The 25,972-nt window shown below is 51.0% G+C and overlaps 1 protein-coding gene across 1 annotated transcript in view; it reads left to right on the top strand.

Annotated features, from left to right (window-relative positions):
* The window catches only part of TECPR2 (tectonin beta-propeller repeat containing 2), a 97,322-nt gene that overhangs the window by 25,969 nt on the left and 45,381 nt on the right, over window positions 1-25,972 (top strand). Inside the window, 9 exon segments of the mRNA XM_045073976.1 lie at window positions 2,987-3,115; window positions 3,725-3,856; window positions 7,508-7,665; window positions 15,537-15,849; window positions 16,873-17,005; window positions 20,293-20,607; window positions 21,430-22,427; window positions 23,978-24,140; window positions 24,143-24,160. Of these exon segments, the coding sequence (XP_044929911.1) occupies window positions 2,987-3,115; window positions 3,725-3,856; window positions 7,508-7,665; window positions 15,537-15,849; window positions 16,873-17,005; window positions 20,293-20,607; window positions 21,430-22,427; window positions 23,978-24,140; window positions 24,143-24,160 (2,359 nt within the window).

Consider the following 25,972-nt stretch of genomic DNA (forward strand, 5'->3'; position numbering starts at 1 on the left):
GAACGTTCTTCTTTTTTTATTTATTGCAGTCAACGTCTGAGAGAAGACAGAGTTCCTTGTCAGCTCTGTCTGCCAGCAAATGGATTTTTCACTGTTGACACTTTGAGGGTCAGAGTTTCAGGGATCCTTGCCGGGCTTCTGCAGGGGACACCAGTCCCCACTTGTCTGGCCTGAAGCCTCATCCTCGTTAGCTCCACTCAGCTCAGGACACCGAAGCTCTGGGTGTTGGCGAGGCGGTCCTGGGGTGGCCCGTAGCTTCAGGGTTTGACAGTATTTTGACAATATTCTTTTGGGGTTTGGACCTCTAGAATTACTTTCTAGAGGTATGCAGTTAAAAGGATATTTTATGGGGGGTCCTGGTGGCTCACTTAGTTAAGTGTCCAGCTCTTGGTTTTAGCTCAGGTCATGATCTTGGGATTCTGGGATCGAGTCCCACGGGCTCTGTGCTCAGTGCGGCGGCTGCTTGGGATTCTCTCTCTCCCTCTTCCCCTTCCTCCAGCTCCAACGTGTGTGTGCACACACATACATTCTCCCTCAAATAAATAAATAAAATGTCTTTTTTAAAAAAACGTTATTTTATGTATCTTACTCAGCACTTTGAGGTGTTTGGAGGGGAATGTTCTTCAGAATAGCTTGACTTATACTGTAGGCAGTTGAACCTAATTTTTTTGCTTCTATAAGCTAAGTATTGATAATCTGATTCTTGGGATGTTTTGGTTCTTAAGTCAAGAACCGTAACGTTTATTAATGATTATATTAAATAACATTAACTCAAAATGTTGACATATTAAAAAGCGTGTGTACGAGCGCCACACACAGATTTTCAGGCTTTTGGCCCATGTGAGTGGTGGTTTTTATTTTGAAGCCTTTCATTCAGAAAACGTACACAGCCGTTTGGAATTTGTCTCACGACCTGGCTCAGTGTCCGGTAAGGGATTTTAATTCCTGTTGTGGCAGCAATTCCTGTAAGTACACCTTCCCAGGATGCTGTTCTCCAGACGGGGGCCACCCTGCCAGGACTACCTGCGTGTGAAGTGGGTTCTGTCCCGGTCGTCCCTCGGAGTGGCACCAGTGGGTCCCGCTCATGGACCCGCCACTCGTGTTGGCCGCAGTGCGGATGACGATGTCCTTCCTTCCCCTTCCTGTGCTCGCGCCTCCCAGCTGTCCCTCTGCGGGGCAGCCAGGGAGGGCCAGGATCCCTTTGAGTCCTCCAGCCGTGTGTCCTTAGGCAAACGGGGCGACCCCAGCCCACCCCGTGCTGCTGCGTGAAGAGTCAGGAACATGCCGCATGAGAGGGCGGACCAGCGTGGCTGGCGCCCGGAACGTTCCGGGAAGGGGGTGGCTGTGCCGTTCTCCTGCAGTCCTCGTGCCGACCAGGTCCTGACAGTCTCTTTCCTCATCAGCCTTTGTGCTCGCTCATTTGCTGCTTCTCCAGACGAGGCCCGTGGTGCCTCTGGCCTGAGCCGCCACAGGAGGTTCCCACCGGGCTTCGCACCTGCACACTCTGCTCATCATCCTCGTGCTGTGCCGCGCCTGGTCGAGCTGACCAGAAACCCATGGGATGGACACAGGGCAAAGGCAGGAATCTTCCAGGGCTCCCCTTTGCCTTCCTCTAGCTTAAGATCCAAGTCCCTTACCTCCGTCAGGCTCTCACCAGGCATCTTTATAGCCCGGGAGAGCGCCCTGAGAGCTGCGGGGCTGGACGGAAGTGTGTGTGGTCACCGCTGTCATCGCCGCCCCTGCGGGCTGTACATGCTCACCGCCACCAGCTGCGTGAGCCTGCGACCTACTTTACTTTCTGTCACCGCAGCAGCTGACTCAGTCTCCTGAGTGTGGAGGGTGTGCTTCTGCCCTTGACAGACCGCTTACCGTCTAAGTTACTGCAGCAGAATGTGGTGATCACGGTAGTTCAGTGCAGATCTCGCCGTCTGTCTCAGCAAGGCCAAGTGGTGGTGTGGTTTTTCTGAATGACCAGTTTCACTCAATGGTCTGGAAGCCTGAGTTTCTGTGTGCCATGCTTGTGCATGTGCTTTTTCTCTTCTCTTCTTTCTTTCTTTTTTTTTTTTTTAAGATTTTATTTATTAGAGAGAGAGAGAGCGTGCGCATGAGCAGGGGGCAGGGAGAGGGAGAAGCAAGCCCCTTGCTGAGCAGGGAGCCTGACTCGGAGCTGATCGCAGGACCCTGAGACCATCACCTGAGCCAAAGGCAGATGCCCAACTGACTAAGTCCCCCAGGCACCGCAGTACATGTGCTTTTTATTTTTTAATAGGCCAGTGGGGCTCCTGGGTGGCTCAGTGGGTTAAGCCTCTGTCTTCAGCTCAGGTCATGATCTCAGGGTCCTGGGATCGAGCCCCGCATCGGGCTCTCTGCTCAGCGGGGAGCCTGCTTCCCCCTCTCTCTGCCTGCCTCTCTGCCTACTTATGATCTCTGTCAAATAAATAAATAAAATCTTTTAAAAAATAACAATCTTTATTTTTTTAATAGGCCAATGTATGAAGCTTGGGTTGGTGTTATTTGATTACTGATCTAAGAACAAACCCATTTACAAAGTGCTTTCAGATGCATCATCTCCTTGTCCTCGTGGCACGCGTGGGTGGCACAGAGACCGCGGACTGCGGTGCTGGAGTGGCATGTCTGAGTTGAGAGAGAAGAAAGAGAGTTGGGGTCTGGGGGAGCTCTTCTTACTCCAGACTCCCGTTCTGGACGAGCTCTCCAAGCGTCTTAGCATGCTCGCCTTGATAGCTTAGAATATTCTCACTTGATTGATGAGCATTTCCTTTATTAGAAATGGTTTTTTATTTCATCATTTCAAGATGAGAGACCTAGAAAGAAAAAAGAGGGTCTAACAGATGTAATTATTTTCCTGGATTGCATGCATTTTCAGTCAGGGCTTTGCAGAGGCCGCAGCCTGATGCCGGGCTTCCGCCTCCAGGGGTAATGTTTCCCCTCTGGAAGCTGGCCTTGTCTTGAATGTTTGCTCTTTTAGGGGAAAACGGAACCCATCACGGTGGTGAAGCTGCTGAGCTGCTTCGATGACCTCGTGGCTGCAGGCACCGCCTCTGGGAGGGTTGCTGTCTTTCAGCTTGTGTCCTCGCTGCCAGGGAGAAACAAACAAGTAAGTGGTAGTCTCCCTGGCATGTCTTACCTTCTTGGCACATTCCTTGCGGATTTTCACAGGAGAAAGCCTCACCCGCTCAGAAGATACATGCTCAGAAAAATTTCACCCTATGCTCTTTTTTTTTTTAATAATTTTTTTTATGATTTTATTTATTTATTTGAGAGAGAGAGAGAGAGCAAGCATGAGAGGAGAGAGATCAGCAGGAGAAGCAGAGTCCCTGCTGAGAAGGGAGTCCGATGTGGGACTTGATCCCAGGACTCCAGGATCATGACCTGAGCCGAAGGCAGTTGCTTAACCCACTGAGCCACCCAGGCGCCCCACCCTATGCTCTTAATACTCAATAATATTTTGGTTCTTGGGAGGACACTTGGCAGAAAGCACGTTTGGGTAATTTAGATTGTGCCTAACGTTCTCCGGCTGCCCTCTGTCCGCTTTCAAGGCAACTAACCAGAGGGTTCCTTGTGCAGGGTTTTGCCTGGAAAACCAGGTTGGGGAGACCAGCTCCTCCAGGAGCAGGAGGGACTCTGTACCCCTGTGCCCACAGAGCGTATCTCACAGTGCCCACCCCTTTCTCTCCCTGTGCACGTGTCTGTCGCTCGTTCCCAGCTTCGGAGATTTGATGTCACCGGTATTCACAGAAATAGCATCACCGCGCTGGCTTGGAGCCCCAATGGAATGAAATTGTTCTCTGGTGATGACAAAGGGAAAATTGTCTATTCTTCTCTGGATCTAGACCAGGTATGATTATTTCCAGAAATATTTTTGGCCTTCTTCTATTTGGGGAAATTATATCCATAATCATCTTGTAGCCAGTCCGTTTGTATTCCCAATCATTTGTCCCTTTATAATCTCATTATTGTTTGTAACAGTTTCCCTCAAGGACTTCTCTAACGTTTTCTAAGCTGCTTCTGCTGTGACTAAAGGGTTGGCCCCTGCTTGCACTGGCCCCTTCCCTCATGGTGTCCATTCTCCTGTTGTCTCCTGCTGCTCCTTCGAACGGAAGCCGCTGTCACTCTTCTCTCCTTGAAGGGTTTGTAGGAGCCATGCGAAGCCTTTCATAATCATAACTGTGGACAGAGGTCAGTGCGTTCAGGGGGCGGAGAGCTGGCCCCCACCAAGCCTTCTCTCGTGTGGGAGGGAGTGGGCCGAGGACGAGGAGGCTTGGTGGCAGTCCAGTGCCCAGCCACCATCCTCATGTTTGTTGTCCTGTTTAATCCTCACAACGCTGCCCTGAGCTGCGTGTGCACTTCCCTGTCAGTAGATGAAGAACCCAAGGTTCGGTGACCCTGTCACTAGCCCGGGGTCACAGGCCAACACCTGGTAGAGCTCAGCTTCAAACAGGTTCTGCTCTGAAGCCCGCATCTTTTCCACCGCTCGTGTGCCTCTGTGCAGGCCTGTGCTTCGCTGGGTCACATGTCTGCCCAGCTGCACTGAACACCTTGGTACCAGCCTTTCCTTTCCTGACGCGTAGCCTTCATTCCTCATGCATAGCAGGAATTCCGGAATTACTAGCCAAGTTGCTTTTTTTTTTTTTTTTAAGATTTTATTTATTTATTTATTTGACAAAGACAACAAGAGAGGGAACACAAGCAGGGGGAGTGGGAGAGGGAGAAGCAGGCTTCCTGCTGAGCAGGGAGCCCAATGTGGGGCTCGATCCCAGGACCCTGAAATCATGACCTGAGCCCAAGGCAAACGCTTAACAACTAAGCCACCCAGGCGCCCCTGAGTAGCTTTTAGTCCCTCCGATCCACGACTGTCCTATTATAAGTTATGTCTAGCGGAAGTTCTCAAAGTGTTTGGTCTCAGGAGGCCCCTACACTCTTTTTTTTTTTTTTTTTTAAGATTTTATTCATTTATTTGACAGAGAGAGATCAGAAGTAGGCAGAGAGGCAGGCAGAGAGAGAGGAAGGGAAGCAGGCCTCCCAATGAGCAGAGAGGCCGACATGGGGCTAGATCCCAGGGCCCTGAGGTCATGACTTGAGCCGAAGGCAGACGCTTTAACCCACTGAGCCACCCAGGCGCCCTTATTAATTTTATTTTGAAAAAATAAACCTATCACTAGAAATAACTTTTATGAAAATAACTATTTCAAAACAAGTGATAAGAAAGACAGTACTTTACATTTTTGCAAATCTCTCTAACGGCCGGCTTGGCGGAGGACAGCTGCATTTGCAATACATTGTTTTGGTTGGAGCGTATGAAGAAGATCTGGCCTCTTACAGACCTGTAGTTAGAAACAGGACAGTATTGTACGAGCCTTTTTAGAGAATTGTGGATATTCTTCGTGAATCTTATCCCCAACTGATGGATGGTGGTTTCCCTAAGGTCAGTTGTAACTGGGAAGCTGAAACTGTGTGGATGGATTTTTTTTGTCCTCTTACAGCGAAATCCAGCAGCCTGCCTGGCACTTTGAGTGGCTCTTTGATCCCTGTGTGATTTTGTAATATCATGTGTTGGTCACTTGGAAAATATTGATCTTACTGAATGATGCAGATCTTTCCAAATGTTGAAATTTAATTATATAATATCAAAGAATGTGTTTTTGTCAATAATACCATCATTCTGATCAGAAAAGGCTATAGAACTGCCCAAGTTCACAAGGGTTGTTACAAGCTTTCAATTCTAAGCCTAATTTGAGAACTTGAAATTTATTATCAGCAACAAACACAATTGTTTTCACTAAAGTGACAAGGCCACTTTGTTCCATCAGAGAAAATGTCTGCCAAATACCCATGTTTGAGTAATTATAGTATGTCAAGAAAAATGGCATTCTGGGGCGGGGGTTGGTGGGGAAGGCAGCTGGTTGCGCTCCCAGCTCTAACAGTCAAGTGCTTTTCCTTGAGAACCAGAGTACCTCAGTGTGCAGCAGCAGGACTGGGCGTGCCTGCCCCATTTTATCACACAAGATTCTAAACTGTGTCTCCCCAAGAGCCAGGATTTAATGAAATTATAAATGTTCTGCATCAAAGACCATCTTCAGTGAAATGCACATTTTTTCCCATGAGTGGTGGCAGAGGACACAGTGACGATTAGTGGCATTCAGTGCCCTGCTCTCCCCTCCATGGCTTTTGTGTCATTGCCAATGTCCGCTCAGTGAAAAAGGCAGATGCAATCTAGTATTATAACGAAAATAGTCTGGGCCTTGCAGACCCTGTGGAAAGGACTGCGGAGCCCGCTTGGAGAACCACTGTTGTGCAGGAAAGCATTGAGGTTATTAGGAGCCCCTGTGTTGTTCCTTCCTTCTGCTCGGGCCTGCAGGCAGCGCCAGGCCCGCACCGCTCCCAAGCCTGCATTTCACAAAACGGAGAGAAAGCCACATGTAGAAAACAATGTCCTTAGCGTGCTGGGAACTTACTTCCCACCTTTATTGAGGTTCTGATAGTTGTTGTTGTTTTAAATACAAGTATAAAGAGATTTGCCAAAAAAAAAAAAAAAAAGATATGGGAGGTTGAGTGTTTTTGCAAAATTCATAGAATAAATTTAGTTCATTATAAGCTAAGTCTAAAACTGAAAAGCTACAGTTTACATAACTACAAACGTGGGAGGAAAATCTGCTTTAAAAGTACTTGATGTTTGGGGGTAAAGAGAATTTCTCTATCTTCACTGTGTTGGTGATTGTATAACTGTATGCATTTTTCAAAATCCATACAACCATCTATCTAAAAAGGGTCAGTTTTACTGTATGTAAATTTTACCAGTAAATCTGATTGCTGCTCTTCCTCCTACCCCCAAGAGGTTTGTGAGAGAGCATCAGGATTTCTTAAACAACTGAAGAAACAGGTTTGGGAGAAGAGTAACTTGTAGAAGCAGATTTTTGACACCAAGAAATAGAGTTTGTGCCGGCAGTAAAATGCCTTCTGGAGTTTACCTTTGTTCTTCAATATATTTAAAGCTGTTTGAATTTCTTTCTTGTTTTTTTCTGACCCTTTCAGTTGGCATGGATATAATGTCCCCAAAATTGCCTTGAACTCTTTGTGGGGGAAGGGTGTAATGTGACCTTAGGTGATAGTTGCCACAATAATTTTATAGAAAGTCCCATTGTGTTTGATTAGAATAAATAATAGTGATGGTGTAACATATTTCCTATGGACTCTTCTTTGAACTGCCTCCCGAGAATGTTTTAAAAGAAATTACATAGTATTCTTCATGTTTCCTGCCAAACTTGATATAGGCTGAGAAAGGTTGTTAATGTTGTTTTCTCATTAGTAAGAACTTTTCCAAACAATTTTATCACAGTGGGTTGACACTGAATCTGTTGAGACTTAGCCACATACGTTTTAAGGTATAAACTGACCTGAATACAAACAACAGAAGGATGTTTCCCGTTACAGAGGAAGTCGGGTTGCTTGAACTCTGCACTGAGTTGGCTTTAACTGGACTCTCTCACAGGGCGTGTGTAACTCGCATCTGGTGTTGGAGGAGCCGTCTTCCATCGTGCAGCTGGATTATAGCCAGAAAGTGCTGCTCGTGTCTACACTACAAAGAAGCCTGCTTTTTCACATGGAAGAAAAGTCTGTCAAGCAGATTGGAACACAACCAAGGAAAAGGTGGGCATCGCAAGTGCCCCAGCCTGGTGGTTACAGAGGGGCTTTAAGTTTTCCTAGGTTTCCTGTTTGCCATCTGCAAGCCCACAGCTGCTCTAAGCCTGGGGTGCCCAGTGGGTCCCTAACCGGCCTAGGGCACCTTGTCCCAGCATCAAACAGGAACAACGCATCCCTCTTGTTCTTCTGGGAGAACGTGCAGGCGTGGCCTTCCTGCCTTGAGTGCCAGGATCTGGGGGAGTCTCCAATGTGGTCTGCTTTGGGTCCACTCCTGTGCAGGTGCCCCCCTCCCACAGTCCCAGTCAAGGGTCAAGGCCCCGCTGCACCGTGTGGGCTGGGCCAGGCTTCGGGATAAGAGGCAGACAAGGTAGATAGGAGCCCACCATCATGAAAACTTAATAAACTCAGCAGGAAAGTTAATTGTTGTGTTACGTGCTGTGGAGCAGCGTGCGGGGTGCTGGGAAACTTCTCCCCAGCCTGGAGCGGCAGGCGGACTCCCTGAAGGAGTGGGCAGGGAGCAGTGGAACTGGACAAGAAGAGTGGGAGGCTTCCCGGCTGAGAGATTGTCCCCCGGTGACCTGCCACCCGGAAGGACAGCAAGAGAAGGGGTAGGCCGAGTCCAGTCGCCTCTCCGCCATGCGGGAAGAGGCAGCAGGAGTGCATGGGGGGTCTCCCTGCCAGAAACACGTGTAGAGCCCTGGGCCCCAGTTTACCTGGGGGTGGGGCCAGTGAGGAGGGGCTGGGTAGAGTGGTGAGGCCACCCCCTCATCCTGAGAGAGAGGGGCAAGAGCCACGTGGGGGCAGGAAGAGCCGATGGGCGCCGGCAGCTTGTGGATTGGCAGCGGGATTTGGAGAAGCTCCTGGTAAAAGGGCACTGTTGCCTGGAGAGGATCAGAGGGGCTGGTGGCAGGTGGGCTGGGGAGTGGGGTGAACAGGCTGACAGTGGGATGCGCGTTGGCTGCGCGAGGGAGGGAGGGCCCATGGAAGCTGGTGGTGACAGCCAGGCGGGTGATGGATGGCCCGGAGACGGGGAGGTCACATGGGCGGAGTGTGGCAGCCCTTAGCTATTAAAAGACCTGGTCAAGCTTCCCTTTGGCTTCTGTTTTCCATGCTGAATACCCCCTCAATCCATCAACAATTTAGCCTTTTTATAGCAGTAGTCTCCCGGTTGGCCCCTGGAAAACACAGTGGAATTTGGAGTTCTGGCTTAGGGGTTCTGCACGTCTTCATCTTGTCTTTCCCTCTGCCGCTGTCTCCCTCTTCTGCCTGATGCTTTGTTCTGACTTGGCGTCAGTGTCTCACTACACTCTTTTTGGAAGGGTAGTGCAGGATAGAGAGGTAGGAAAACCAGTTCCTTTTCACGGGGAGCAGCCAATAGTTCTTCTCTTAAAACCTAGTCTTCCAGCCTCCAGTGTGGAAACCTAAGCAAGTTTCCAGAAGCCCCTCCTGGTGCACATGTGTGATCGAGTCTTTTGGCCTATGCTGGGCACTGTTCCAGGCTGCGGATGCAAACAAATGTCTCCCCTTTCTTCCTGGGAGGTCTGTTTCACTGAGCCCTAGAGGAGTGGGGCTAACACAGAATAAATGGAAAAGTTGGTCATCCCTGTGTCTTAAAGATTGTTTTTCTGATGCATGTATTTGAGCTTGTGGTTCAGAAGGGGCATCTGGCGAGTCTGCCCCCTGGAAGCCGTGTGTCATCCAGCACGTGTGGGGCAGTAGTATGCGGTGGGCAGGTGGGCAAGGGACAGGGCTCTGCCCCCAAGCAGAATAGCTGTGTAGGCGGCAGTGTGTGCTGCAGAGAAGGCAGTTGGGGTGAAGCCTGGCGGGGGGGAGCGGGCACGCTCTCTTAGAATAGACTGGAAAGACTTCTGTGGGGAAGTGATATTTGAGCAGAAGCCTCAGGCATGGGAAGAGCTGCTGGAGGAGAATTCTGGTCTCAGGAAACAGCGAATGCCAAGGCAGCGGATTCAGCCAGGGCTTCAGCATTCGGGGAGCCAGAGGGGGCCGGGTGACCAGGGAGCAGTGGGTTGGGTGCACTGGTAGAAAATGAGGTTGGAGGGGTGCCTGGGTGCCTCAGTCGGTTAAGCGTCTGCCTTCAGCTCAGGTCATGATCCCAGGGTCCTGAGATCGAGTCCCACATCGGGCTGCCTGCTCAGTGGGAAGTCTGCTTCTCCCTCTGTCCCTGCCCCTGCTCGTGTTCTCTTTCTCACTGTGTCTCTCTCTGTCAAATAAATAAATAAAATCTTAAAAAAAAAAAAATAAAGAGAGAAAGAAGATGAGATTGGAAAGGAGGGCCGGAGCCAGCTTAGGGGCAGGGCTAGAGCACCACGCTGGCTGGCTGTTGCCCAGCTTATCCTAGGCATAACCAAAGGCTCTTAAGTGCTGTAGGCAGGAGAATGGCCACGTGAGCGCTGTTTCAGAGCTCACCCAGTTCTGCGTGGAGACTCGACTGGAGATGGGCAGGAGCGGGAGAGGAGGGTGCTGTGGGAGTCCTGGGAGCGGGCGTGGGGGCTGGCCCTGGCGGTGGCCGTCAGGAGACCGGGCGATGCAGGGAGCTGCAATTAGGATAATGCAGGATAAAGCAGGATAATGCTTTCCCTGGGGCAGGGTAATGGATTGGATGTGGGCAAGGGGAAGGAAAGAAGAGAAGGTTTCGTGCCAGTGGCTGCGGCAGCTGCTGTGGTGGAAACACAGGGCGAGCCCGGGTTTGAGGTCTGGACAGCCATTCGGTTGGGGGCATTATTGAGCTGGAGGTGCCTGTTAGGTAGTAGTCAAGCAGGAGTCATCGTGAGGACTGACATCTCCAGGCCCACAGGTCGTTAGATGCAGGCGACACTGAGACCCTGACATCGGGGAACAGTGTTTTTCACGTGACATTGAAAAAGCCTCATCGAGTCTCTGCTGTGTTCTGGGCACCCTTCTCCATCTGAGGTGATAGCTGTGACCTGGGAAGACCTCTCATCTCAGGAGGCTCATATTCCTGACGGGGGAAACCAACATTAAATAAATATGTTCTAGAATGTTCGGGAGTAATCAGGATATGGACTACAGAGGAGGGAGCAGGGGACATGGGTGCATGCTCTAGATAGGCAGGGAGGGACAGCTCTTCCGCAGGAGGGACCAGAGCAGATTCCTGAAGGAAGGGCAGAAAGAGCCAGGACTTTGAAGAGAAGCTCTTGAGGCAGAAGCAGTGTGTGCCAAGCGTTTGAGTGTTTGCAGAGCAGCAAGGCCACGTGGGCCTTGGTAGGGTAGGGCCAGGGTAGGACCCCGTCGCGTAGGCTTTGTGAGCCTTACGCGGGGCTGCTTTATTCTAGCACTCCAGCAGTCGTGAGAGGCTTTGACCAGGGCAGGTCACGTGACCCTTGCTGCTCTTGGGAGGGGACAAGAGTGGCAGCTCAGGGGGCCAGCCGGGGGCTCAGGCCAGGGTAGGGTGGTAGGAATGCTTGGAGGGCAGAGCTGCAGGTTTGCTCTGGTGGGTGAGGGAGGGAGATGAGTCAGAGGCCGTGGCTGAGCTCTCGGGTAGGGGGTGGCGGCGCTCTGGCCTCCAGAAGTCTGGCAGAGAGGACAGAGGGGCTGTTGCAGACAGGTGGCATAGTCTTCCTCCAGGGGGCAGCCAAAGGGGCAGGGCAGCAGGTGTGCATCTCAGGAAGCAGGTGCGGCCAGAGCCTGTAGCACGTGGACGGTCTGGACAAGCTCTGGGACGATGAGCTCGCCGCGGGTGTGAGCATGGTTTGGGGGCGCGGTTGTCTCTGTTCTGGGCATCGGCAGAGACTGGGATGTGAGGAGGGGTCAGAGGAGTGAGAAGTCGGAGGCCACATGGAGGAAGTGTCACAGGGCCAGCCACTGTGTCAGAGCTGCTGACTACCCGGAGAGATGGCCTGAGATAGACATTTGGATACAGCGACCTGGTGGCTACACACGGTCTTGCTCAAGGAGAGGGGCCGAGGGTGAAAGGGCTGGAGGGGACAGGATCACCGTGCTTGGGGATAGCTTTGCAGGAGGCTGGTTTTGTAGAAGGGAACGCAGGAGGGGGCGCTTTGCAGGGAGCACGTCTGCTGAGAGCTTTGTGAGATGGGCTGGGTGGCTGGCGCTGGCTGGCACGGAGCACGAGATGGCGGTGCCTGTCGTGACCTCCCTGGAGCCTGCTGGTGGGTGACAGAGTGGCCTGAATAGGGCGGGAGCGTTCTCAGCGGGCAGCAGAGCGTGGGCACCCCGAGCCTGCATCTGCAGGCAGGGGACCGCAGTGTGGGGGATGGGGTCGTCCTTTTCGGATGGAGTTTGTGAGCCTCCTCAGACCGGACCAGATAATGCATGTTACTCCCAGAAGACGTCAGAGCCCCCAGCTGTCCCCAAATGTGTTGTATCTTTGCTCTCCTCGGGCTCTGTGTTGCACTATCTCATGTGGGAACCCTCTCCCTACCTATTAGGTGTCCCGTGGCCCTGTCCTCAGGGCCCCTGCGCAAGGCCATCCGTGCATGTGGATGTGGGGAGTCTACCCCCGAGCAGAGCCAGCACCAGGTTCTGGAACAGGGCCACTGCTGTCGTGCCTATGTGGTAGTCTGTGGGCAGTTGGCTGCTGAGCCTTTTGTCACCCATCATAGACTTTCATTCTCTTGCCTCAGGCTCTCTGTCCATGCTCAGCATTTCAGGTCTGGGGTACCAGCGGATTATACAGCTCGTTAGAAAACACTCCTTCCAGGGCTCCCAGCTGGCTCAGCAGTACAGCACGAGACTCTTGATCTTAGGGTTGTGAGTTTGAGCCCTACACTGGGGGTAGAGAGTGCTTAAAAATAAAATCGTTTAGGGGCACCTGGGTGGCTCAGTGGCTTAAGCGTCTGCCTTCGGCTCAGGTCATGATCTCAGGGTCCTGGGATTGAGCCCTGCATTGGGCTCTGTGCTCAGCGGGGAGCCTGCTTCCACCTCTCTTCCCTCTGCCTGCCTCTCTACCTGCTTGTGATCTCTCTCTCTCTCTCTCTCTCTGTGTCAAATAAATAAATAAAATCTTTAAAAAGAAATAAAATCGTTTTAAAGTCCCAAAACAAAAAACTACAACTTTCATGTTAATATGACTTATAAAGGGAATTAACGTATTTTTTTAAAGTCATCAGTGATTTTTCTGCAAGTCACCTCCATCAAATTAAGAAAGTGGGTTGATGAAGTTATGATTTTAGAGTCCTGCAGTGCCTGGGCCTTGAAAGTTGGGGTCTGAGGGTCCGCTTCAGAACGACTGCAGCAGGTGCTGCACCATCGTGCTGCCGGCAGGTGGCGCTGCACCTGCCCTAGCTAGTTATCCCCGGCTTAGCCGCCTCCCCCCCAGTCTCCCTCCCCCACCACCAACCACACATCACATGTTCCAGCAGTTCCGGAGAGCCAGCTGCCCGCCAGGACCCTCTCGCATGCTCCTTCCCCCACAGTGCCCGTTCTGTCCTCAGCCGGGAATAGTCCCTGGTCTAGTCCTCTCCTGCCCCAGTCAGATGCCTCCCGTCTGGACCACTCATGGGGCCCTTTGAGCCTCAGATGGTCTTGCACTGGTTCTTACCCACGCACACGTCTGCCTGCGCCTGTTCTCAGCCAGGGCCAGGCTCTCGTGTCGTTTCTCTTTCACGTTGCCCATGGCACTGGGTCTCACACGGGGCAGGACTCCCTCGGTGTTTGTTCAAGTGAGTGCTGCAGTTATCCAAGGTGAGCGGATCAAAGTGGAAGGGACAGGAGGTTTTTAAGAGGACCTATAAATAGAAGGAAAACATTTAACAAGTGGGTCACCAAACAGAAATCGATTGGACAGGAAGGGCAAGGGGAAGAGGTTACGGACTGCCCTGTGATAATTCCTTTGGGTCTATTTAGAGAATCTTTCCAGACAAAATCCACCAAAGGCAGTAATCAAACCCGAGGCCGATTATAGAGTTGTCTGGGAATGATCGACAGTGTTAGAACAGTCTTGGTTCATCTAACAATCTTCGTCTCAAAGCTGAATCTGATATTCAGTACTTTCCTTGGGCCTCATCCAGAGGGATTTAGTTACTCTGCACCCAGAGGGACCTAGAGAGAGACTGACTGGCAGAGAACGTCCAGATAACTCTGTGTCACCATGTGAGATGGGCTCTGGAGACAGCCTTCAGGAGGACCCATGTGCTGCTGTGTGCAGGGAGGGTGAGGAGAGAGGCACAGGGCTGTGTGTGGGACCAGGGGCCCATCCCAGCTGGGAGCACCTGGAGCCCGGTCCGGAGGGTTACCACGTCAGCAGCAGCACTTCTGTGCCCTCCTAAACCGGCTCACTTAAGCTTCACTTTAACCTTTGAGATGGGAAGGATTACCCCAGAAGGAAACTGAGCTCCAGAAAGTTCACATAGTAAATATTTCTATTTATTATTTCTACTGCTTCAAGTCCCAGAAGCATTTTGAACTCTTGAACTCTGAGCTCTGGTAGGAGCCCGAGATTGGACAAAGGTGTGGGACCATGAGAACTCAGGAGAACCCCTCCGCCGGCTCAGCTGGGGAAGCATGCAACTCTTGATCGTGGGGTGTGGGTTCAAGCCCCACATTGGGTGTAGAGATGGCTTAAAAATCCCTTTGGGGGAATAAAAGAATTCAGACTGCTGGTGGGAGCAAAGGTTGGATTAATCATATTGAAAAAAGTTTGAAATTATCTTTCAAACCTGAATGTAGTCAACTCAGCAACCCAGCAACTACCCGACAGCGCAGCAGTTCCATCTCCAGGAGACCCGGGCAGACTCTGACACACCCGTGTGCTAGGAGGAAATGCTCTTGGTATTGTTGTTTAAAATAGCAAAGTAGAAATAATTCAAATGCCCATCAACAAGGGAGTGAGTGAAAAAAAATGCGGCATGCTATGTAGCAGTGAGAATGAGCTATAGCTGTTTTGTCGGTAAAGGTAAATCTTTAATCAATATTAAAAGCAAGTGGCAAAAGTATACAAATAGCATCATTACTTTTTTTATGCAAATGGAAGATGATACTAAGATATGTAGCGTTTAGGGATATATAGGTATGTGGCTAAGCTATCAGTAGTAGAAGCAAGGGAATAGCAAACGCAAAATTCAGTCTGGTGATCACACCTGGGGAACGGAGGGGCAGGGACATTAGGAGTGTGGGAGAACACCACCTGCGTCACTGATGATTTATTTCCAAAGTTGAGGGATGGGCTCCTGGGTGTGCATTTCATTTGTTAGGCTTCATAATTTTACATGCCTTTAAGCATGTGTGTGTGCACCTGTGTGTATATATGGTATAAAATGATATGTGTTATTTATATAAAACCTACATTTTGTGTTAGGTATTTCATAATTTTAAAAATAGAAAAAATGACACCCCCGTGGACTGGAGGGGAAGCTGGTCCCTGTGACGGGTTTAGACTCGGTCATAGGCGTGACGCTCATTCAGTGGGATGCTGGAGTGAGTACAGCAGTCAGGGTTAGGATGAACAGAACTTCCAAGCAGGGAGAGGATGGTTGGACCTGGATTGTCCGTTTCCACCTCCATTTCCTCTTCTCTGACCCGGGAGCTGTACCGTTTGCCTCGTGGCACTGCTGCGAGGATTGAGCCAGAGGGTGGAGACGAAGCCCAGGGCACAGCCTCATGACGGTTGCCAGGAGCTGGGCTGCCTTGCCGGCTCAGGGGCACATGCTTCCGAGGGGCTACAGGGAGGAGGAGGCACAGAGATGACCATGTCGTTGTAGTAACAACAGAGCAAACCATAGAAGAGGGTTTGAAAAAACATCAATCTTATTTAGGCTTATCCAAAAAATTCTTGTTAGAGTTGATGTCAAGGGCTGACAGTTATCACTTTAAATCAGTTTGTATCTGTTTCTTCTTCTTCTTCTTCTTCTTCTTTTTTTTTTTTTTTTTTGTAATTTCAGCACTGGGAAATTTGGAGCTTGTTTTATACCAGGACTTTGTAAGCAGAGTGATCTGACCTTGTACGCGTCACGGCCTGGGCTCCGACTGTGGAAGGCGGACATCCATGGGACTGTTCAAGCCACGTTTATCTTAAAAGATGTCTTTGCTGGAGGAGTCAAGCCTTTTGAACTGTACCCACGTCTGGAATCCTCCAACAGGGGAAGTTGCAGCTTACCTGAGAAACACCTGGGGCTTGTTTCATGTTTCTTTCAAGAAGGCTGGGTGTTGAGTTGGAATGAATATAGTATTTACCTTCTAGACACAATCAACCAGGTAAGTTGCGTGATCGCACCACGCCTTTGGTGTCTTTATATGTTTATCTACGGACGGTCTCTCATAATGGTAGAAGAAACAGCATTAATTCTAATGCTTTACTTTTTCCTTTGCAAGGAAATCAGGTAAGGGTCTAATTATGTTATAGATTTGGTTTTGGTAGAACCTTCTAGCTGTTCTGCCTCTAAGCTGAAGTGTCGTCTGCCCGGCATGGCTTCCTCACCTGGAACCTGAGGGTAGGGCAAGGGGGACTGGGGCCACCAAGCTGCTGTTTAACCCTGAGTTGGTTTCTCTTCTGAAGGAACACTTCGAAAGGCATCTCTGTATTCTTCACTTATAGACAACTTAAGTTTTCTTCTTTCTCTGGGTACTCTTTGAACTTGATGCACACTTAGTAGTGAGTGGGGTTGAGAGGTTTGGTGACTTTGTATCAGTTCCTTTCTTCTGAGCCCTTACCCCAGTGCTTTCTGCGACAGGTGGCATTAACTTCACGAGACAAAGGGGCTGTCCACATGCAGATGTTGTGGCTTCCATCAGAGTGTACACAGCACCATGATGGGCAGCTTTCAGACTAATCGCATGCTTCTAGATGTTCATCAGGATTATTAACTTCTCTCTCTGCCTACTTGTGATCTTTGTCTGTCAAATAAATAAATAAGATCTTTAAAAAAAATAAATTTTTAAAAAAGATTTTATTCATTTATTTGACAGAGATCACAAGCAGGCAGAGAGGCAGGCAGAGAGGGGGAAGCAGGCTCCCTGCTGAGCAGAGAGCCCGATGCGGGGCTCGATCCCAGGACCCTAAGATCATAACCTGAGCCGAAGGCAGAGACTTTAACCCACTGAGCCACCCCGGCACCCCTCGCATTTGTCACTTCTAAGCTGGTTCAGAAAGAGCCTGGCAGAGCACAGGTGTCATCGGACTCTTCCGGGCTCCTGCACCTTTGTGACCGCTTTCAGCCGTTAATATTGCCTGGTTGTGTGATTTTCTTTTTCTTTTCTTTTTTTTTTTTTTTTGGACAGGCCACAATTGCTGGTTTGGAAGGATCAGGTGACATCGTGTCTGTTTCCTGCACAGAAAATGAAATATTTTTCTTAAAGGGAGATAGGAACATTATAAGAATTTCAAGCCGACCTGAAGGATTAGCATCAATAGGTTTGTATTTGTTATAAAATGTGCTGTGTATACGTAATTGTAGTTTATAACTGATAAAGCTTATTAGCATTACTTTGTTAAACAACTGTAGCTTTATCTGAACAAGGAAGTATTTGGAGGGTTTCCTATGATTCTTTTTTTTTTTAAGATTTTTTTGTTTTGTTTTGTTTTAGAGAGAGAGTGTGTAAGAGCAGGGGGAGGGGCAAAGGGAGAGGGCGAGAATCTTAAGCAGACCACACACTGAGTGCGGAGCATCACTCCAGGCCTCAATCTCACGACCCTGAGCTCATGACCTGAGCTGAAACCAAGAGTCAGATGCTTAACCCACTGAGCTGCCCAGGCCTCCCTCCTGGGATTCTTAAAATACGGTTTACAGTGCTCTTCTTGAAGCTTATCTACTTTAAGGCTCACATCAGACAGCCTCGCATTTGGTGAAGTGGTTCCATGGGTCTGGAAGGTGGGGGCTGGACGAGTAGTGAGGAGAACTCAGCACCCACGTGACTGGCCACCGGCACCCTGAGACTGCCTGTGGGGTTGATACTTCAAAGCACAGATTTGCCAAGATTTTAGGACATTGAAATCTGTTCTCTGGAACGTGTCCTTTACCCTCCACGCAATTCTTCCGTATGACACTGATCGTTCTCCGCGCTTCTGTCTGCTTGTTCTAAGTCCCACAGCCCCGGTTCTGGCGAGCATGTTCCCGTGCACACATCATGATACTTGGTGTATTTGGGGCTTGTCAGTGAACTTGTCCCCGTGGTGACAGCAGCCATGTGGGGAGCCCCTCCTCCTCTCTGTCCCTCGCTTTGTTCTCACTGTGTTCCAGACACTTCAGAGCACTTAACAATCATGACCTCATAAAATCCTGAACACAGCCCTGCATGGAAGGTACTGATTCTCCAGACGAGCCTGGGGCTGTGGAAATTGCAGCGGGTCCCGAAGACACCACTGCTGGGGGGATGTGAGCCGCACGCGGGGGACATCTGTGTGGCCCCCGAGGCCCCGCACATGTGTAGCCTCGAGTTCACGGAGCAATTTCACAGGCATCTTGTTTGATGCTCAGGACAAGCCTGCCGGAAACATGAGGCAGGTGGCCCTGCCCCGGCCTTTCCCCAGCCAGTCCCCCTTCTCCCCGGGGCTGGGAACGGCCTCGTGCCTTCCTCGCTCACTGCTCCGGTTGCCACCATGTCCCAGGTGGTGTGCAGGGCACCCCCACCCCAGCTGAGCGCTCCAGGTTCCTGCCACCACCCCCGTCCCCAGCACCCCAGGCGGGTCTGAGTGCTGGCTGTGTGCCCTCCCTGACGTGGCCTGCTTTAGCCGGGGCTGCCCTCTGCTCTCAGTTCAGGTCTTCCTGTATCTTTGACACTTTCCCTGAGTGCTTCAGTTAAGTCGGCCTCCCAGTCTTCGCTGGAGTTCCCGGGGCCTTTCCTCCTACCGCTGTTGCAGCCGGGGGGCTGTTTCCTTACCATGTCCTTCCCTCACCAAGTAGTAAACCTTTTGGTTGCGAGGATCTTGTAGCTCAGCTTTGTGGCCCCAGATAGCATATGGCACACAGAAGCCCCGAGTGAGTGTTTCTTAATCCGCGGCGTCCCGTTTCAGATTAGAAAACCAAGGACTGGGGGCGTGGGTAAATGACAAGCCCCAAATCCACGAGCCCCGCCTTCCGACTGCTGCTGCAGCCGACGCTTCTGCTTCTCCTGCCTGGCTACGTTGGTCAGAAGTGTGGACCTTTTGTCAGAGCGACGGGCTTAGGGTATCTTGACCCTGGAGGCATCCTTGCTCTGCCTTCTCTCACCAGCACTAGCTGGTGTCTGAGTCACTGCAGGAGAGGCAGGGGAGGGAATAGAAGGCCTGGACCCAAGTGGGTGGGCCAGTTGCAAGCCCAGGGCCTTCTAGAGCGGGAAGCAAGGCAGGAGCAAGGCAAGGGAAGGGCCTCCAGGCGGCAAGCCCCTGCGCCCCCAGGCATTACTAAGGCCTTTGTCCTTTTGTAATGTTAGAATACAAAGTCTGGTTAGTAGGAAAATATCCCAAAGAGCCTCTCAGACCCAGATATTTAGGACTTGAAAAGATGAAAATGTCCTAAGGGGTACCTTGGCCCCCACTTTACTGCCTCTTACAAGATGGCGGGGCGGGCGTGGGGTGGGAGTGAGATATGTCTTGGGTCAGAGGGTCGGTCAGGGTAGCTGTCACCCCAGGCCGCAATCTCTGTGGAACAGGACTAAGCTCTGAGTCTTAGTTTGCGGAGCTGGCATCTGCATGGTGTGGTCAAGGGCGGGCGGCTCGCGGGAGGGAAGTGCGGGGGGCTGCTCTGTGTCCGCGCCGTCCCCAGTGGCTGCCGAGCGCTTGCAGTGTGGGGAGCGCAGCTGCGTTTACGTTGTGCTCGACTTTGAGTTTAAATAGCTGCACATGGCAGTGACTGCTGTATTGCACAGGACAGCTCTAGACCGAGACCTGCCATCGGCTCATGTGGTCTTTAACAAGTCACTTCCCTGGCCAGGCTTCGCTCCGTGCAGAGCCCTGCGTGTCCGTCCCCAGCTCGCACAGAGAAGCCCCTAGTTTGCCCCGGGGCCACCCCCATTAGAGGACAGGAGTTCCTGTCTGACTGGTGGTCCCCGAACAGTGCCGGGCCCGTAGTGGGTACGTGCTATTGGGATGGCTGAGTGGGTGAAGTCGTCCATAGTCCTGTGTACGGGGTCCTGTGGCTGGAGCCCTGGTGGCCATGGCGACTTGTGCTATTGTGTTGAGAAGGACGAGTCCGTGAAGGTGAGAAACTCGCTGGCTCTTGGTCGTGGGTACAGAGCAGGGTGCCTTGAGCCTCTGCTGCCACATCCTCATGCCGCACTTCTCTGTCTTGCGTTTGTTCTCATGGAAAATGCCCTTTCTCTTCTTAAATTTCAAGAAATATAGGTATGCATATATTTTTCAAGTGCCTTTTGAGCTCTTTTATGTTTAAGGTGTGATCTAAGTAGGGGCTATCACTAAGCCCTCTTCTTAGAAACAGGTCATTTGTCTTCTTCAGGAGTTATTTCTGAATTGGTGTAAGAAATGCTGTATGCTTAGTAGTGTTCCATTCCTATGAGCTATTTATAGAAAATCGCCGTGACGAGTCATTTTCCTGATTGTGTGAGCTCCCCGGAGCACAGAGCCGTTGTGGACTGTTATGTGCGACCTTCCCGCTTCAGCAGTCTCTCTATGCCTAGCGGGCGGGGATTTAGGGTTAGCAGACTGAATGAGAGCTTGTCGACTTCCTTAGACAGCCAGCAGTGACCCCCAACTCTCTTTCTCAGCGCGAGATGGTCTGGAGACACCGGGATGCGCAGAGCAGGCCCCTGGGCAACGTGGGGAGAAGCCGTTGGGGGCCCCGGTTTCGGAGACAAGGCTCAGGGGCTCTTCCGTGGCCAGCTCTGTGGCCAGCGAGCCCAGGAGCAGGAGCAGCTCGCTCAACTCCACCGACAGTGGCTCTGGGCTCCAGGCAGCTCCAGAGCTGGGGAGGGGAGGCCAGTCCGCCTCGCAGAGATTCAGCGTGATCAGCTCCGAAGACTTCGACCAGGAGCTTGTCGTGAAGCCTCTGAAAGTGAAAAAGAAGAGGAAGAAGCGATCAGGTACCGTCCTTCACAAAACGCACACTGACTCCTTACGCAGGGTCGTTCTCGCACAGTTTTGGGGAGTGCTCCTTGCCCTGCGTGAGCATTTGCCCATTTGGTGAGAAGCAGAGAAGGCTTCAGAAGACATGGGTGCTCTTTCCTCGGAGGAGTTTTACCGTGAAGTATTTCATATGTTAAGAAAGAGTACCACACACACCGAAAGCACCTTCGTGGGGTGTGAGTGATACAATAACACACACCTGTGTACTTACCACCCTGCTTGATGGGTCTGGGGCTGTAGTTAAGTAAAATTTTAGATGTATCCATGTAAAGCACGTATTAGACAAGAGACACTATGAGCCTGGATGGAAAGGCTCAGAAATAGAAGATTATGCTGGTGTCTAGATGGGTCGTTTTACGTTTGGTGTTGGATAGATTACCGACCATGGGATTTAACATAGAAATGGTTTAACTTTTTACTCCTTCATTCCTGTTAGGCCTCTCGAGCTACACATACGTACCAGATATTATTAATATTAACATGCTAAGCTTGTTAATAATTTTAAATAACTGGTCTACTGTCCATCCTTTCCTTTGTTTTCCAACATTAACATTTCTTGAGCGAGGCCTAGAGCCCATCACTGTCTCTGATGTTTGCATCCATTTAAGACATCTCTGCATGGGATAATTCGTACTTGAGAGATGCATTCCTCACCACTTAAATATCCTTCATTTGAAATGTACTTTTTCCCTTGAGCCAAAATTGTGTTTTTTAGTCTCTTACTATTTATATGGAGTCATACCCCATTTTAAACATTCTTATTTTAAATTTTAAATTAGAAGGTGCAAGCAGGAACACCTGCCACAGTTCCCTTGAATCAACTCCCTGCTATGAGTTTCCGGGTGACAGTCCCCAGTCCTTGAACACGGACCTGCTGTCTATGACCTCAAGTTTGGGCAGCATCGTGGATCGGTTGAGCACAGAGTCTCCTGACCAGGAGAGTAACCTCAGCAGTGAGGTGAATGGTGTCCTGCAGGAAAATATTGACCCCGAAGCGTTCAGTGTCCTGGAGGTGCCTGAGCCCGCCACTGCCATCCTGCATGAAGGGAATGGCGACAGACCTGGACTCCCACGATGTGACTGTGCAGAAGACACAGGGTCGCACAGTGGAGCGTGGACTTCACTCCTGGAGCTGAGGGAAGCTGTGGAAGGTAGTGATGTTACAGAACTCAGAGAGGAACCTTGTCCCACAGATGATGGACTGAATAGCAGACAGTCGCCCTGTGGAGAAAAGGACAGCTCTGCAGAGGCCCGGGAAGCAGGGGATATGGAGCTTGATGACCCCCAAAGCACTTTTTCTGAAGCCCCTTTCCTGGACTCCCCCCCGGTGCCTTCCAGCCTCAGCTGGGCCCCCCGTGCCGAGCCGCAGCTGCCAGGGACCAGAGCTGACGAAGGCTGTGCCGAGGAGCCCAGCAAGGAGCAGGGCTTCCTCACACGCATGGGGGGCCCCAGCCACCTCGGCTCACATCCCTGGCACACTGTCACCGACAGTGACACGGGCCTGAAGGAAATGGTTGCCTCGGGATGTGACTTGGGGAGTGTGAGAGGGCGGCTGACACCCCCAGTCTCTGCCTTGGCGGCTCACACCCATGAGCCTTGGCTCGAGCAGCCTTCACGGGACCCAGTGTTGACATCCAGTGACGAGGAGGACATCTATGCCCAGGGGTTGCCTTCCTCTTCCTCGGAGACGAGTGTGACAGAGCTCGGTGGTAGTCGCTCCCTGCAGGACCTGAGCCAGCCTGGCACGGAGGACACCGGGCTCCTAAAGTCAGATCAGGTATGTGGGTTTGGGGTGGTCGGTGTCCTGGGGTCCACCCAACCCACGTAGTCAATGATGATAATTCCTGATCATTTACATAACAGATTGTTTTCAAAATGCTTACTTTTCTTAGCAAGTCATTATTTTTCAGTGTATTTGGTTTCGAGACTAATCAGGTCTTATAACTTGTCCTGCTAAGTAATTGTGGGGTGTGGATTAGGAGTGTGAACGTGCGTGTGCTTCCCCTAAACGGACCACTAGATTCTCCCAGCGCTAACGACACACGTTGTTCGGGAAGCTCTTGCCGCTTGCCAGGCACCACGCTAAGCACTTTGTAAGTTCAACTCATTTCCTTCTCCAAGAACAAAACAAAAGTAGGTAAAGAAGTAGGTGCTGCCGTGGTCCCCATTTTACAGCAGAGGGAAGGAGTCGTAGGGAAACGGCTCACACAGGTCACATAGTGAGTGAAGGGCACGGCTGCCCAGGACCCCACTCCCCGCCTCTGTGCTGTCCTGCATCGGCAGAGACATGTCCTGCTTACTTGTTCTGAGACAAATGCCGGAAGGTGAGACCTTCCACTCCGTCTCGCCTGTGCTCAGCATTTCTTGAGTGCCTTTGGCTGCCAGGCTCTGTGTTTGGTGTTGGCTGCTGCGGGCGCAGATAGCCAGTCTGGATCCCAGAATCTCCAGGGAGACCCAGACGTGCCTGCCGATCGTCTCAGCTGAGCACGACTCTTGGCCGATGCTGGCCAGCCAAGTCAGGGCTGTGGGAGGCCTGATGGGCGGGCTGACGTCTCGTGCAGGCTGTTGAGATTGGGGGCGAGAACTTTAGAAAAGCCCTCCCCTAGGTGAGAGGGGACCTGGTGCTTGGAGGACTGCTTCCTCCCTTCATGACTGCTTCCTCCTCCCCATCCAGTAGCTGGAAAACCAAGAGATTTTGTGGCATTTGCCAGGGGCGTGGGGCACTCGTCATGGGGAGCAGGGCTGGATTGAGAAGGGGCGGGTGCCATTCTCTGTGAAGCAGCGAACTTCCATATTTGGGTGATGGTGCAAGCACTTTGATTCCTTCTGCAGTTTAGAAAACTGTTAAGCTGCAAAGACTTAATTTAGCTCTTTTTTAAAGAATCATGGCAACAAACCATCAGTCTATAGAATTCAGCCAGACTCAGTATCTTGGCCAGATTTCCATTAGCCGCATGATGGGTCCATGCTTAAAACCCAAGGGCGAGGGCACAGAGCCGGTGGCAGGGCTGCTCATCTGCGCGCCTCGGCAAGGATCCGAAGCACAGAACGTGGGTTTGCATGTGCGTTGTGTGTTGTGCAAGAACTAGGTTGTTTTAACGTCAGGACCGCATTAGGAAGGGTGTTCTGACTTGACGGGGAGCTACCCAGGCGGGCTCTCCCGGGGGACAGTAGCCCCCATTGCAGAGCGCTTCTCTCAGTACAGTCCAAAGACAGCAGGCCCCCGCTTGGCTTCTCAGAGACCCTCCGCCCTGTGACTTATGGACAACCGCCCAACAGCGCGGCTCAGCACTCTGCTACGGAACTCACCAGCTCTGTCCTTGTTAGTTTGCAGAAAGCTGGATGGGATACTCCGGTCCCGGCTACGGCATACTCAGCTTGGCGGTCTCCGAGAAGTACATTTGGTGCCTGGACTACAAAGGCGGCCTGTTCTGCAGCGCACTGCCGGGCGCGGGGCTCCGCTGGCAGAAGTTTGAGGACGCCGTCCAGCAGGTGCGGTCTCCCCCTCAGGTTGGCCTCCCCGGCTCCCACCTCCCTGCTCCTGCCGGTGTAGTGGCCCAATAGTGGCCCAAAGCACGGTGGGCACAGGGCGGGCACACGGGGGGGGGGGGGGGCTGCCGCAGCACCATCCATGCAGCATGTGACCAGTGCATGCACGTCTGAGGGTTTTCTCCAAAGAACAGGGGTCGCTTCATTTGACATTGATTAATAAACATCCAGTAAATGGATGTTCAGCTTGAATCTTGAATCTTGGTTCGGTTTTTTTTTATTAATTACAATGTTAACACATTAACATGTTTTTATAAGCTATGCAAACTGCTTGAATTTTGAGGGATTTTTTTGGAGAGAGATTAACATATGAATACCTTATAAAAATGTGTCCCTATTTCTTTTATGGAAGGAGAGGGGCAGAGGGAGAAGGAGAGAGAGGATCTTTTTTTTTTTTAAAGATTTTATTTATTTATATGGCAGACAGAGATCACAAGCAGTCAGAGAGGCAGGCAGAGAGAGAGGGGGAAACAGGCTCCCCACGGAGCAAAGAGCCCGACGCGGTGCTCGATCCCAGGACCCCAGGATTGTGACCTGGGCTGAAGGCAGAGGCTTTAACCCACTGAGCCACCCAGGCGCCCGAGAGAGAGGATCTTAAGCAGGCTCTACACCCAGCACGAAGCCTAACACGGGGCTCAGTGTCACAACCCTGACATCATGACCTGAGCCAAAATCAAAAGCTGGACGCTTTACTGACCAAGCCACACAGGCGCCCGTGTTCCTGTTTTCTTGTGTTGTTTTAAAGCAACTGAACCAATGGAGATAGACTTACATGGATATAGATTATTGGGGTTCCTTTCTAGAAATTTTTTCTTTAATGAACGATGTGTATGCTTTGGCCAGATCATCTCCCTGAATGTAAAAGAAAAATGCGTTCATTCGTGCAAGCCATGGTCTGGCTAACCATTTTTAGTGAACCGGAGCGGACATTTCCTGAATGATGCTCTGCTAGGCTTTGAGCCTGTACCTCCCTTCCCTGTCCAGAATCATTTGCGCATCTGTTTGTCATAATGTTGGCCACTTCACCTGCTGGGGGGTGCATAGGTAGAATAGAAGTATTCCTGTGTATTTGCCTCTTAGTAACTCCCCCCCCCCCTTTTGTAGAGATTTTATTTTTATTTGACAGAGGGAGACATAGTGAGACAGGGAACAGAGCAGGGCGAGTGGGAGAGGGGAAGCAGGCTTTCCTGCTGAGCAGGGAGCCTGATGTTGGGCTTGAACCCAGGACCCTGAGACCATGACCTGAGCCGAAGACAGACACTCAACCACTGAGCCACCCAGGCACCCCGCATAGTATCTTCTTATTGTTAAGACACGAGCAGAAGTCAGACAAAATGTACTCTGTGACTTTAGACTTATCCCCGTAATTTTACTGTGTTTCTGATGGATTTCCTTGAATTCTTCCTGGTCTTTGTCACTATTTAAAATAGCGGTTTGTTCAAGGTTGTTTTATCTCTTTGCTTATTTGAAAAATAATTTTCCTTTAGCGAGTGGCTGAGATCACAGTCTAGTCTTTAACTCTCGTTCCGTGATTGTGCGCTTTAATTCTTTCTCTGCCGTTTACTTCTGTTCACCTTCCCAGCCGCTTAGAAGCCTTGGTTCTGTCCTGATTCTGTTGATGACTTTGTGTTTCCAAAACCTGTTGGCCCTCGCAATCTCATAGGAATTCTGTCCTCACCAGATCGGTGTTCTTGACTGAGTCGCCCTGCAGTGTCCGCGTCTTCAGGGGCACCAGCGCCCCACTGTGTTCAGGGTGTGCTTTGAGCTTAGCCG

This window comes from Mustela putorius, unplaced genomic scaffold (assembly GCF_011764305.1).
Source record: "Mustela putorius furo isolate JIRA1106 unplaced genomic scaffold, ASM1176430v1.1 tig00000129_pilon_pilon_pilon, whole genome shotgun sequence".
Lineage (NCBI taxonomy): Eukaryota > Metazoa > Chordata > Mammalia > Carnivora > Mustelidae > Mustela > Mustela putorius.